The sequence below is a fragment of the Mya arenaria genome, chromosome 4 (assembly GCF_026914265.1).
Source record: "Mya arenaria isolate MELC-2E11 chromosome 4, ASM2691426v1".
Classification (NCBI taxonomy): Eukaryota; Metazoa; Mollusca; class Bivalvia; order Myida; family Myidae; genus Mya; species Mya arenaria.
The window spans coordinates 5,864,288-5,879,177 of NC_069125.1; the positions used below are offsets into that span (position 1 = coordinate 5,864,288).

General features: G+C 33.4%; 1 protein-coding gene across 1 annotated transcript in view; it reads right to left on the reverse strand.

Moving 5' to 3' along the window:
* Positions 1-2,972: 2,972 nt before the first annotated feature.
* Positions 2,973-14,890, reverse strand: part of LOC128230304 (serine/arginine repetitive matrix protein 2-like) — a 53,019-nt gene continuing 41,101 nt past the window's right edge. Inside the window, exons 7-13 of the mRNA XM_052942473.1 lie at positions 10,390-10,437; positions 10,078-10,152; positions 9,412-9,513; positions 8,904-9,083; positions 7,091-7,243; positions 6,358-6,470; positions 2,973-4,911 (exon numbers count right to left, since the gene is read on the reverse strand). Coding sequence (XP_052798433.1) covers positions 6,374-6,470; positions 7,091-7,243; positions 8,904-9,083; positions 9,412-9,513; positions 10,078-10,152; positions 10,390-10,437 — 655 coding nt within the window. The 3' untranslated portion in view covers positions 2,973-4,911; positions 6,358-6,373. The remainder of the gene's footprint in view (positions 4,912-6,357; positions 6,471-7,090; positions 7,244-8,903; positions 9,084-9,411; positions 9,514-10,077; positions 10,153-10,389; positions 10,438-14,890) is intronic.

Genomic DNA, 14,890 nt, shown 5'->3' on the forward strand with positions numbered 1-14,890 from the left:
GAACTGCAGCATTGGATGAAAAATTGCAATTTAAATCTGTTTATTTTGACAGAAAGCTTATGGAATAATAGGATTTTTGTTGAAATGGATTAAAGTTTTCTCTCAGACAGAAGACAAAGAGTACCAGTGTATGGATATGCATCCCAGCGGAGAAATGTTTTATCTGGAATACACCACGGCTCAATATTATGTCCACTAGTGTTTGTCATTTATGTAATGATGTACTAGAAATAGATAAATGTGTGTTTCGTCCTTTCTCTGATGACTCAAAGTGATATAGAAAAGCTGCTGATGTGACACCAAGCCGGTGTATCTACACGCCTAAAGGAACGTCTTCCCAGTTTGGTAAATGTTCACTGCAAAGACCATCGCATGCCCTGGCTTGCCGCGACAGTTTCAAGGAGGTCCCACTTTTCAAGAAAACAGACAAGCTCCCTGAAGACCTGTACCGCTACTATAAATATTCGTCGGTACGAACGGCCAGTCTCTGTGAGGTCCAGAAGTCTTTTCATGAGGCGCCATTGAACATCAAATAGGCCAAACACTACCGATGGCTTAGCCATTCCAAGTCAGTCACGTCCATTGTTCGGACATATCGTAGTCTGGTGGTGGACTTGGAGGCCCAAGCGTTGGAAACGGCATTCTAAAGCAATTCAAGAATCCGGTGAATCTCCACATCCTCCTGCTCCTCGCAGACAAACCCTGGACTTAAAATTAAATTGTTCAACGGAAATGTACGAACGACTTTTACCAGAAGTCGTTACCAAGTTTTTCTCCAAGAAGGACAGACGCCTAGTGAATGCAATCTCGTCATACATGAACAAACAATAGTAACAAACGTGTGATGTGTGTGATTGAGTGTGCTACTGTAGCCCGAGTGGTTGGCGGAAATTTGTGTGTAAAGTTTGATTGACCTATGTACATGTATGTTTTTCGACTTCACCTTTCATTTAGATTACCGTTCGTGTATGTATATATTTTTATTCTCATTTATAATACTGTTTTTGGAAGAGTTGCTCATTGCTATGCCAAAAATAAACTACGAATAAAGCATGGTTTGTTACTTTTATTTAATTGCATAAAAGTTTATATAAATTAATTATGCGTCATTAGGCATTACAACTAATAAATGTCGGTAGGAATGCAAAAGGGGCGTTTAGATGGAAATGTTATACCCTGGTAAATCATTTAATGATGAATTATGATATGTTACGATATGGAAATGCACTCGGCAACCTGAGTGAAATTGTTCACAAGTCTACGTACCTAAAAATACTCAAACTAAATCAACATTACCATGTCATTAAATACAATTTAAGACACGATGATTCACTTCTAAAAATAATATTTTATCGACCAGACGACAACACAGCGTTTATGCGATTAAAATTTAGTGGACTTTACACTTTAAAGCGCTTTTCACAATTAGGTAAAATATCGGATTTGACAGATGGCAGGAAGTAAGCAGACGATCGTCCTGATTCACTCAGTGGCAGGCTTAGAAATCGATTACTGTGTTATCTGTAGTTTAAACAACAGTGCAACAACATATTAAATGGTCAAGCGAACGGTTAAAGTTTTTTTATTTTTAAAAACACTGTCATTCAAGGGAAACTATTTATTGAAATATGTTTATAGAAGATCTACTAAGTACAATACAGTATAAAAACTCCAACAAAGCAATAACTTGTGCTTAAAGCATTTGTTTTTTACAATCTGGTTAATCTTATAGTTTTTAACTAATTTTGATATTAAATGAACATATGGCCAGGTCATCTTTCAGAAATTAGTATGAAAATAATGGATATACATAATTCTGATTCAATGACAATACCTTAAGAATTCATAACAATTACTGTAGTATTGAACGAAGTTACAAAACAGACACAGTATTGAACTTTGCAAGTGCCCCTTTTAGGCTCATTTACTGCGCATTAAAAGTGCCCTTTCTGACCTAGCACCCTGCCCTTTTCAAATCCTGGCTGGAGCACTGAGTCAATATCTGCCCGCGCACATTGGTTTGCAGTATGGCTTGGCACCGCCATTAGATCTAAATTGTGTTTAAAAGTCATAAGTGACATGAGATTATTCATGAGTATTAAGTTTATTCCCAGTTAAATCCAGATATTAGAAGGCTTAAATAAACAGACTGTGATTCAAGAGATCTCAGCGTGATACCATAGCTCTTTGTGAAGTGGCCTCTTAGTTCTCGGTGTATAGCACTGATACTCGGTATACAACTTGACTGAGATTAACCAGTAACAAGAAGACCATTTCCAAGTACTACATTTTAAATACCGAGCGCTAAGCAAGGGAGCTACCCGTATTTCGGGTTGTCGCTGCCGAGGTTTGACCCCCCCTTTTTTCCGCATAGAGATTGGCGCCATATTTATCGTTATTATTTTTCTTTGCCAATAGTGAACATATGACTTTCTATGACATTCGTGAACAAAATACCTTAGACTAAAATAGTATATGGAATAATATTTGGACGACAACACAGCAGGGAAAACAATATTGCAGTAGAATGTTGTTTTCTCTGTTGTGTACGAGTCAAAATATATCCCGCATCGTACAGATCAATGTTAAATAACTTAATTGCAATATACCGTCATGATTCCAAATAGTTAAATTGGCGTTGATATCAGGTTTATACAACACTCGGATAGGGTCCATTCGACGAGTGCTATGATTATATGGTAAGTCATATTAGGCATGTAAGGCATTGAAGAAGTTTGGATCAAAACAAGAAAAATGTCAGTTGAAAATCAGTGCTCTCACTTAATGTATCTCACCGTCAGATGCTGTGGTAAATACATACATTCTAGACTGGTTCTAATCAGCCACTGGCCTGAAACAGGTTATTGTTTGCCCGTGAATTATGTGATGTCTAATATAAACGCTGATATAGAAGCCATGTTAAACGACATTATATCTGCAGATGAACGTCTGTGAAATATTGATATGTCATATTCTTTGGGAAGATATTTATTTGCATTGTGACAAATACATATTTTAAGCAACTCATAACATCAAAAAATGTATTGAAATGGAAATATATAGAAAGATCGTGTTTGACAAGTTTTAAATGAAGCATAAAGGAACATGGCTTATGATTATTTACAATGAACAGTTAAGTGATTTTCAATTTTGATACAAAACTATGTCAGTAGCATAATCAAAAATACAGCATAAAAATTGCACTGCTCAACCTACTATGAATGTTAAATTTACAAATCAAACACGTTCTAAATGTATAATAACTTGTTAATTTTCAACATAGTCGGATATATATAGCTTTATTCTCTTAGGTGTCTTTTTATATACAAAATGTCACACATTTGGTACTTACACATCAATAATGTATCTAAAGTTGTTACAATCTTTATCTTGACTAAATTTAACAAAATACATACAAAACTCTACAAACCATTTTTCATTACATTCCTTAAATATGCATAGATTTATAAACTCATAGCATTATTTACACAATCCTTAAATAATTATTTTAAAATAATGGATTTTAGTTCATGAATTACATATTAAAACAAATATTCAAAGACAGGGATAGCAACTGCTTGATTTTTTCAGAACTAACAATTTTAGTTTATTTGTTAAATCTCAGGTCAGTGTCTCAATCATGTACGCCAATTACCGAAACACAGTGCACGAAACACTTTGCTGTGATTGGCTTATTTTAAGACCTTAAATATGAAATCTGATGGAACACGAAACATTTTAAACTGCCTTAAATTGACAAGAGTGTAATATTGGTGATTTTTCTTGAATAAATCAAGATGCTTCAATTTATTAAGGATGAACTATTTGTGAGTTTTCGCTCATCGATGAAGATGCGAGCTTTAAACCAACAGATTAAATTTACTGATGTGTGACGTAAGTCTTTGGACAATTGAGTTGTGAATTAATAACTTATCAAAATTGGCTAATAAAAAAACAAACTTAAAAATAAAAATGTTGCAAGATAAAAACATACAGATTTTAAGAAACAATTTACATTTCTAGACAAACAAAAATACGAGTTTCAAACTTAGTTCTTATTATGTGATACCATTGAAGGATTTGACTGACATATTTTTAAAGACTGAGTTAATTGCCCTAATTTCTCAAAAATACACTGTCGAATTTTGCAAAGCTACAAAATATACATAAAAATACTATCAACACCAGGAAATTTACCCCTCCTCACAAATACATAATTATATTTGAAACAAAAACAAGTGTTTGGCAATATTTTTTACAATTCAAGGCCAAGCCTTCCCGACAAGCAAAGAATCACAATCTCTTTGAATTGACTAGACCATCACAGTAACATTTTATCCCTTCTCTTTATCAGACAATCAACAATCAAATAAGATTTTAACTAGTCCCTTACGATTTCAAAATATTCTGAGCACATTGTTAACTTGGAACTGTTGTTTGAAATTGGCTAGTTGGTAATTTGTTACATTTATTCATACACGTCATTATGGAAGTATTCAGTTTTAACACGCAGACCTATGATATAAAATCAAGACTTTTGATGTGAAAAATAGGTGTAGGGACACCGAAACCTGAATAGTAATGCATGTTAATAAATGACACAGTAATTGGAGTAGATTTACAGATTTTATAGGGGCCAATGCAATTCTCTTAAACTTAATGGATACTATAATCTCCTAAATGAGATTCAAATAGTTTTTTATTATTATTTAATCTCATTTATAACTGTGACTGCTGTTACTGCTATGACTTCGACGTCGGCTGCTGTGTCGATATGATGTCTTGTGTCGGGAACTACTGTTGCGTGAATGACTGCGATGTCGGCGGCGATGATTGTGACGTTCATCTTCGCTATCGGAACTGCTTGGTGGGGGTGTAGGGCGATGGTATGGTACAGGGCGTTTACGAGCACTGCAAGATTATAATGTTTTATAAAATGTGTGACTGAAATATGACAAGCAAGCGTCTATAATTACTCACGTCAAATCCTTTTATCATCAGAATGTCAGAACAACCAGTTTTTATTCTAATCGTTATGTCGGTATAGCATATATTTCTGTAAACAAATTAATGCTTTGCGATTTTTTTAAAATAAATATATACAATGCTTCATTTTAATCACATTTACATGTTTTAACACCTATTTTTTTATATTTAATCCAATTTCATTACAAAATAACAGAAGAGTCTTTATTTCTACAAATTAGCTTTATTTTGGTCAATTTATTAGTAGTTAGCAAGTGTCATAGTGCAACAATCTGTACTTTGTTAATTGTTAGTCAAAATTATTAGTCAAAAGCATTTAAGTTTAAATGTTTATATACATGTATTTCATTAAGTAGTCGATTTACCCGGTATTCAACAGAGAAAATAGCCCTTCAAATCCATCAATCTACTATAATTCAATAACACTAAATAAAACTACTTCCTTTTTTCCTACTAAAACCAACGAATACAAATAGAAACATGCAAATAACAAAATGAGAAACATTCATAATGTATTCATGCAGCTAATTCATGCATTAGCCACCAGCCCAAATACTTACAGTCTGACCGTGAATTACCTTCTCTTGGGATTTTTTTTTTCTTTTACTATGATTGAGAAGAAAGTTATATTAACTTAATGCACAATGTTGCATGAAAGTTTGATCTTGTATTGTAAGGGAAACCGGAGAACCCGGATAAAACCTACTTAGTGTCCTAATCACTGAACTATTTGGACAACCATGTATAATGTTAATATGAATTCTTGTAATTGTATGTAGTAAAATCAATTTTCAGGATTTTTTTTAACATGCATGATGTTAGTAAATATCTCTAATACTACATTCCAGTAGATAATGTATAGTTTTCGAAGTGGCACTATAAATACTTTTCCTTCATCATAGTTTTCTGATAAGTTTGGAAGGAAGAAATAGATGTTGTCAAGCAATTACGAACTAGTAAGAGAAATTTCCAGGTTTCAATAGACTGTTCGAACAACTGTCGAGATGAATAAGTATAAATGTGTAGGACTTTTACAGAAAAAGTTTGCAAGGTAACTGCAACTCAAAAACTAACATATCAGGGTTTTTAACAGGATCTTGGGCCTAATTCTCAATTCTCATAATCAGATTTATATAATTCAGTGTCTGTTTTTTTCCAGCTTCATGCTCATTCTTTGGTATCAGAGACAAAGAGTAATATAAGTATTAATGGTTTGTCTTTTCTTTTCCAAGTCCTTATTAGTTCATGACTGTTAGTACATATATAGTTAGTTAGTAGTCATTAGCTGCTACCAAGTTAGTTCAAACTTCTCCATAATGCAGGTAGTTGCACAAACTGCAAACTTCACAAGTCTTTAGAACATGATAATACCAGCTGATTGTGGGGATCAGTATCTATTTCTGGATCGTGGAGGGGTCGAAGGTGATCTCCTTGGCGACCGATTTCTATCTGACCTTGACTTCTTAAACTCTGGCGACTTTGACCTTCAGGTGAAGATATAAATAGCAACAACATAAAGAAAAATGAAAATCAACAGAATGTGAACACAAAAAAGATATAGGAGCCATCTTATCAATCAGCTTTTGGCAAAATATCAAAGTATTTTAAGATTTATCAAGGGTCCTTTATTTAACCCTTTATTATACAGGCTTTTTTTCAAAATACTTACTCTGACAGATTTTTTTCTACACTTAAAATTCAAACAGCAAAATTTCTTCCCTAGTATTTTAGAAATATGAGTTCCTTAAAGCGATCATACGATGAAAGCGTTGATGAAATGGCCCAATAAAGTACAATATTCACCAGGTAACTGAAAAGCGATGGAAAAATAAATGTTCTAGTAAAGACACCACAACTGAAATTAAGCGATAAATAAAGCATGTAAAGAATATATATGAAAGTATAACGTGTACTAATCAAATTAATCTTTTAATGACAACACTTTAAATGTAACACTAATTCAAACCTTAACATTTACAAATCCCCTTAAATAGCCTCAATAATTTTAAATTTTATACGTCATTTGGAAAAAATAACAACATTACGCCATTTATACCACAAAATTTAACAATATCACTTCTGACTTATCCCAACCAAGGGGTACCTAGTTATCCTTCTTCTATCCAGGTGGCTTGGAGAGCCCTTACGTCGTCTAATGGACGGGCTCCTAGACTCACGATCCCTTGACCTACTTCTACTGTCAGAGCCCGAACGGTCACGCCTGGAAGATCTTCTTGCTCGCGAGTCTGATCTGGATCTGGGAAGAATTTAGTGGGATTTATTATTTATTTTCTTATTATTCTTCTTGGAGGCTAAAGAGGAATTTTGAGAACGCCTGGATTAAAATTCTTGGACTGATTTGGCAATTTTTCGTACCTATTATACATCCGCTGATTAAAACCACTGGTAATGCATACTTTGATAAGATTTATCTTTTGCGATTTATCTATATTAAGAATTGTTGGGATAAGAGTGAGGTTTGTGCACATAAACTGGTTTAAACCCCTAGTAAATTTACATTTTACTGACCGTTCCAAGGCGGTACCTAACAATTCTTGATAAACATTCCAATTATTTATATATATATATATATAGTATTTATGCACTGTGCTGTTTGTAGAGTTGTGTGCTGTTCTATGTTTCTTGTTTGTGAATTTGTGTTCTATGTCTTTGGCGTTGCCCATTGCCACTAAACCGGGTTTATGTTTAAACTTTTTGCTACTGAGCATGTTTCTGTAGCTTTTGCATATATATTGCACACAAATAGTTTGATCTTTTATTGGAACTCAAAACCCCTTCCTGGATTAGTGAATTCTAAACAAGCCCATTGGAAATTGAGCCTGGAATCAAAAAGAAATCAAACCCAATTATTTTTGAAATCTTATTCATTGTACTCCAAAAATTTAAAGCCCAAATTATCAACCTAAGGAATGAGAGATACCCAATACATCATACCCTAAAAGGGGAAACATGCATTTCGTTTATACAATATAAAAGATGACACTCACCCATAATTCAGAAAAAGTGTAAACATATTTTCATTGTATCCCTTTATCCTTTTAGGCCTGTTCCTATATTGTTCGATTGATTGTGACTCCATTTTTTCCCTTAATGCAATAAGGCCTGTACCTATGTAGTACGGGAGATTGTGACTCAATTATTTCTCTAAATATGAATAAGCCTGCTCTTATGTTGTGTGGGACATTGTGACTCCATTATTTCCCTAAACCTGAATAAGCCTGCTCTTATGTTGTGTGGGACATCGTGGCTCCATTATTTCCCTAAATCTTAATAAGCATGCTCTTATGTTGTGTGGGACATCGTGACTCAATTGTTACCCTAAATCTTAATAAGCATGCTCTTATGTTGTGTGGGACATCGTGACTCCATTATTTCCCTAAATCTTAATGAGCCTGCTCTTATGTTGTGTGGGACATCGTGACTCAATTGTTACCCTAAATCTTAATAAGCCTGCTCTTATGTTGTGTGGGACATCGTGACTCAAGTGTTACCCTAAATCTTAATAAGCATGCTCTTATGTTGTGTGGGACATCGTGGCTCCATTATTTCCCTAAATCTTAATAAGTCTGCTCTTATGTTGTGTGGGAGGTCGTGACTCGATTGTTTCCCTCATCATTCTTAGCCTGTACCTATGTTGTTTTCGAGATCGTGACTTCATTGTTTCCCAAAATGCTATTAAATCTGTAACTATGTTGATTGGAAGATCATGACTCCATTGTTTCCAAAATCCTATTAAATCCGTCTATTCTAATTGCATCCCTTTATCCTTTTAGGCCTGTACCTATATTGTTCGATTGATTGTGACTCCATTGTTTACAAAATCCTAATTAATCCGTGTCTATGTTGTTCGGGAGATCGTCACTACATTGTTTCCCTAAGTTCTATTAAATATGTACCTATGTTGTTTTGGAGATCTTGACTCCCTGCCATGTCTGCTACCCCCTCTGCTGGGTGAATCTGACCTCCGAGATGAACGCTTGTCTGAAGGTGAGGGGGATCGCCCTCGTCCTGGTGATTTTGACGGGCTCAATGAAGACAGTGGCTCACTGCGGTGTCGAACCTCCTGCCGGGGTCGCCTGTAAATTCAAATTGTTGCACCATTCAGCAATGACACATACCTCTTTTGTTCTCAGTTTTCAAACGAAACTTATTCAAGAAATATTTTGTTAACCAACAACCAGAGACTTTCGGCATGGAGTTATGCACCTGTCAATTTGAGCACCTAACCAATCTTATATGAACAGAACAGAACAGACCATTTTTAATCAGGTGTTTATGGACTCATGTGGGCTCAATATGGACTCAATACTGTACAAAATGACAACATTAACAAACATCAACACAATTTTATAAATGGAAAATACTCAACAAAATGAACTAAATCAATTTTCAAAAGCTTTATACCTTTCTTCAGGTGATTTGGACCGAGAGGGGCTTCTGCGAGACTGTGACCGATCCTGGTCCGGCTTTGATCTGCTGCTGGGCTCATGGTCTGATGGGTGAGAACTGAAGAATACAAGTTGGAAATTTGTTAAGTGATATTTTCATCATTAGTGTATTATCTAAAAACACGATACTCCCGAAATGATAGACAATTACCGATCATTTTATATGTTCTACCAGCCATTTCAATTTATTTTACCATGGTCAATTTATGTTCTACAACAGTCACTTTATAAAATTATGTTCTATCATAATAATTTTAAATGATCTGTTGTATCATTTTGGGGAGCCATTTTGACTAAACATTTATTACCATAGCGGAATGGTAACAAACAATCGAAGCTTTACCGTCCAATCTTTAGAGTGTGGATAAATAATAACGCTATTCACTTATATTTTTGAAAAAAGTCCTTGGCAACAAGATTCCAAACGCTACTTCATCCACAACCCTCATGACTTAAAATTATACGACTTTGTTCAACGCACTTACCCATATAGCGGGAGCAGTAGCTATAAAATAATGTAGTTAAATGGAAATATACTTGAATAGCAGTCTGGAAACTCTCAGTTTAATAATGAATGGCCAGCTGTACAGAAGCCCCCTATCCCCTATTAGCAGCCGCCTACCTGTCATCACTGCTGGAGCATGAACTAGAGCTGACCGATCGTCTTCTGTGCTTCCTCTTCTTGGACGGAGAGTCACTAAATGAGATCAAAATGTAGATTTTTTAGTGTTTGTGCATCAAGTCTGTAATGTCAACAAGCAATACAAATATCTTTATATTTATATAGTTTGAGAAGCATAAATAGAAAACTTTCTAAAAACTGTTTAATTATTTTCACTTTACATTTTTTGTCAATAAGATATTATGTAAAACTGCATGGAAGTCTAATTTCGGTATAAATAGTATTCTCTGCATATCATTAGTAGAAAGTTACCTTTTCTTATGTTTATGCTTGCGTTTCTTGCTTTTTCGACTCACGGACCTTAAATATCAGTAAGCCATTTTAAACATAGTACAAGCTGTATGATCGATTCTTGTAAACAGCATGCGAGTATATGTTCCTATCAGAAATAAAATAATTGTTTCATGTTCCAATTGCGATAAAAAAGGAAAAAAAACAACATCTAACAATACTGTACAGGAGTTGTTAAGCCATATTTCATGAATGCAAACTTCATCTCCAAAGGTTTTGGAGACAAATTTGATTTACATTTTTATAAAAATATATCTGATTTGTTTTGATCTGAACATTTTTATACAACGCCAATTTATGCTTTTGACTCAATATCAAAGACTACTTAAAACCTGAAAAGCAAAAATCCTAAACTGTAACTGCATTAAAGATTTTCTAAAACCAATATTGAATTGTTACGGGTATGATGAATATTCGCTAATGAACAGATGTATTGAACCTGTAGCAACAATGCTTTAATGAAAACATTTTGAAAATTAATAGTTTTTACACGAAAGCAGATTTGTTTTTGAATGTTGATTTTTTTCACTTGAAGCTGGGGACAATTTTAATATGAATCTTAGGAGTGATTTCTCACCAAGGTGGTATTTTCACCAGTGCATTTTTTTTTGAAAATGTCTCCTACGTACAAAATCTCTCCTAGAATTCCTAATTAAACATTCCCCTGAAATGCTTCTTAATAATGTAACAATTCAAGATTTAATCAACTTCATTTAAATACAAAACTGAGAAACAAACTGATGAGAGAGAATGATAAAATGAATGAATACAGACAGACAGACAAACAAAATCTCTGTCACAACTGTGGATTAGCTTACCTTTAAACTGGGTCTAATGCTTACTTGCATCATTGTAAAGCAGGCAAAAGAGGAGGTGCAAGGTTTAGTCATAGTGTACACACTACAGTCAACGTATTTCACACTACAGTTAACGTATTCCATGGGTTGTAATGAAAAGAATACTAACGTTGAATAAATACACTAAAGATGATTTAATAAACCAAATATTCCTTTAAAAAAGTTATGATAGTTCACTTACTCAGTTTTATTTTTGGGATCATAGCAAAGGAACGTAAGAAATAAATTCATAGGACAAATAAGTTGAAACATCGTTAGATAGATTCACTGTAAATAAATATGGCCAGTTTTCACCATTACAAAAACACAGTTAAATTCTACACTCCACCGTTACAAACACGGTCAAATTATAAATTTCCACTATTAAAAACGCGGTCAAATTCTACATTTCCACCTTAACAAAAATCGGTCAAAATTTAAATTTTACCATTTCAAATGTCAATTCCTTCGTTTAAATCATTGCAAAAATGGTCAAATGACAAATTCCACCATTACAAAAACGGTCGAATTCTAAATATCACCATTACAAAAATGGTCAAATTCAAAAATGGACAAACGCACATACTTATTCACATATGGCCAGCACCTTCATTAGCATATATAATAACAGCTGCAAAATCACCTGACTTAACAAATGACATTTCAAAACCACATAAAATTACATTTTGGAAAGTCACAATTCATATCACTGTAAACAAATTTCCTCTGGTTTGAAGAAATGAGAAGGCATATCAAAGCCAAAGACTTTAATAATGTTAAATAAAGAAAAGGCTTACGAAAGAAACGAACCGGAAATTATAGTAATCAAATACTCCAAAGTTTTTCCATCTTCCATCAATTACGACTGGCAAGTCCTAGAAGATGTTGTCAAAATCTTCTATTATTTTGGAAAATGCCTGGTTTTTGTTCTCATATCAATTTCAAAATAATTTCCCTACTTATTTTCCAGCAAAAACTTTGAGAAAATGTGAGACAGTTTACTGAGCATTAAAAAGAATGTGAATCATAATCATACAAAAGACAAAAATTGATCCAGTCTTATGACATTAAAAAGTCCATACTCATGTAAAAAAATAGACCAGACTCATGATCAAACATTTGATGAAAAAGATTTATTTTGCTTAGCAAAACAACCAGAACTAGAATTTAATTATATTTCATTGAACATTGATGTCAATGAAAATTACTCTATGGGTAGTAGCAAATACTAGTACAGATTTATCATCTCTTATATGGATTAATTCATTGACAAAGTGAAAGTATAAGTTACCTTTTTATTTGAGCCACCAAAATGACATTAGCAGGAAAAAAAATAAAACATAATATGATAACAAGAATATTGGTTAAGTACACATAAATTATCAAAAGATGGTAATATGTTTATGTTTATATTATTAAAATACAGTCAAAAACTGCAAACTCAAATTCGCCACTTTTATTTAGACAATTCGACCAACCAAAATTTTGTACATAGCAGAATGAAATGCTGATATTATTTAACAGAAGTGTTGCTTTTTCTAATCATATTTAGCATAACTATCTAACATTCATTTAGAAAAAAATCAATAGCCTCTACAGACTTAAACAGCAAATCTAGTATATTAGAGGTAAAACCTACCTTCCTCCTTCAGACATGCTTAAAAAACTGTTTTAATTTTTTTTATTCGTGTCTTGTACTCCCAAGAAAATGAAATAATGAATGGATGTTATGATAAAGAATATGTACAAGATAATGTATGAGCTGTGTGATACATGTATGTAATGATAACCACAAACGTCTGGTATAAAGTTCTGAGTTTAAACTTAACTTCATTCAAACCATAAAGTCAATCAGCAGCCAATTGCATAAAAGTGGATAAGCTATTCACATGTTAATTTTAGGAAAGTTTACACATATAAATATTTTCATAAGCTAATATAATGGTGGGCCGATTATGAGCGCTAGTCGCTTTATCGTCGCTGCCGGCTGAAAATCAACGACATTTTGCCGGAATAATGTTTCCTTTGTATTGTTTTGTTGATGATCTGACATAAATGTGCTTGTTGTTTTTTTGGAAAAAAATACAAGTTTATAAACTCCATAAATATTTCACTTTCACTTATTTTATTCATCAGTATCTACTAACTAGATGCGAAAAGAAATAAAATGTATAATTTTGAAATTTCTGATAATTATCGATAAATCCGTTCAATTAGTCCGTCGTTTTTGTCTGTATGAATAATCGATAATGAAAATTCAGCCCTCTGCCCAACACAAGCCAATGGTAATTATGGGATAAATTATTGCAAACTAACCTAAACACAACATGTGGACACATTATCCAAATGTTTTACAATTGGCTGTAGTTGTATGAACTTGGGTACAGAACATTTCCTTCAGAATCATATACCAAACAGTTACATTTAGGAATACAACATAAACATCTGCAATAGAATGAACTATGAAATCAATATCTTATATTTCTCAACTTACAGTCCTTCATGCGCTTTACATATCAAGGTTTATGATGAAAATAAAATGAAGTCATACAAACAAAGAAAACACCCATCATATAGAAGTACATTGATATAGTATAAGTCTAAAAGGGAACCACAAATGCAAGATTAGAGCAGAAACACAACAGCAAACCATGGGCTTATTGCAAGATGGTTGCATCTCAGTATAGAAATAGTACGCGTTACAACGGTCTTGTACTAAGCCTCCTAAACACACTTTGAAGGCAACTCAAAATGTTTAATACATGCTGAAAGTAAAAGTGTATGGATGATATATTTACTTATTCATTTATTGATGAAAACAGAAGATTTTCTTCTCGAATTAAAAAAAAGTGTTTACAAGAGAACCACAAGGCTCATCTGTTCAGCAGGCGATAAAAGGCATTGCATATTAAGCACTAAAGTAAAAGTAATTGGACATGTTACACAGATGCACGTTACCTCTTGCAACAAGTGTTCAAAGTTGCATGTCCATATATTGAATGGTTTTAAGAGTTCTGGCCAAGGTTATTGCTTTTTAAAGAAGAGGCTTGCAATACCAAGGCTATTATGGTAGTAATATATATTTTAACTCCTCTTTCGGAAAACAGAATACACATGATGTTAATCGTCTAAACAGAAATTTTGTTAGAATTAAGATACGTTAGGTTGATTACAATGCACCTGTTTATGACACAGCTCATTTGTTACGATCAATGCAGAGATTGACTGATTTATATTCCCATTTCCATTTGCAAAGTTATCCCCAAAACAAAATTGAAAGCCGAACCCTGAAATGTTTTTCTTTACAAAGGAAATAAACAAATCAAAGCACAAACACCAAATGAAAATGCCTTAATAGGAAACCATGCAATAAAGATTCAGATTATTTGCCGCGTTAAATCTCTTTTGTAGCCTAGAAAAACTGATTTATCAACAATGGGGGTGCAAACTAACTACAATCAATATCAACCTCAACCATACTACAGCAGTACTGTATTTCTTTCTTTATAAAAGGTTTGTTGCAAAACATGGTTTATGAACACATTTATATAGTATGAAAGTAAATAATGATAGGTAATATGTTACTAATCTCAGATAGGAGCATTTTCATAAGGTGTCTATAAATA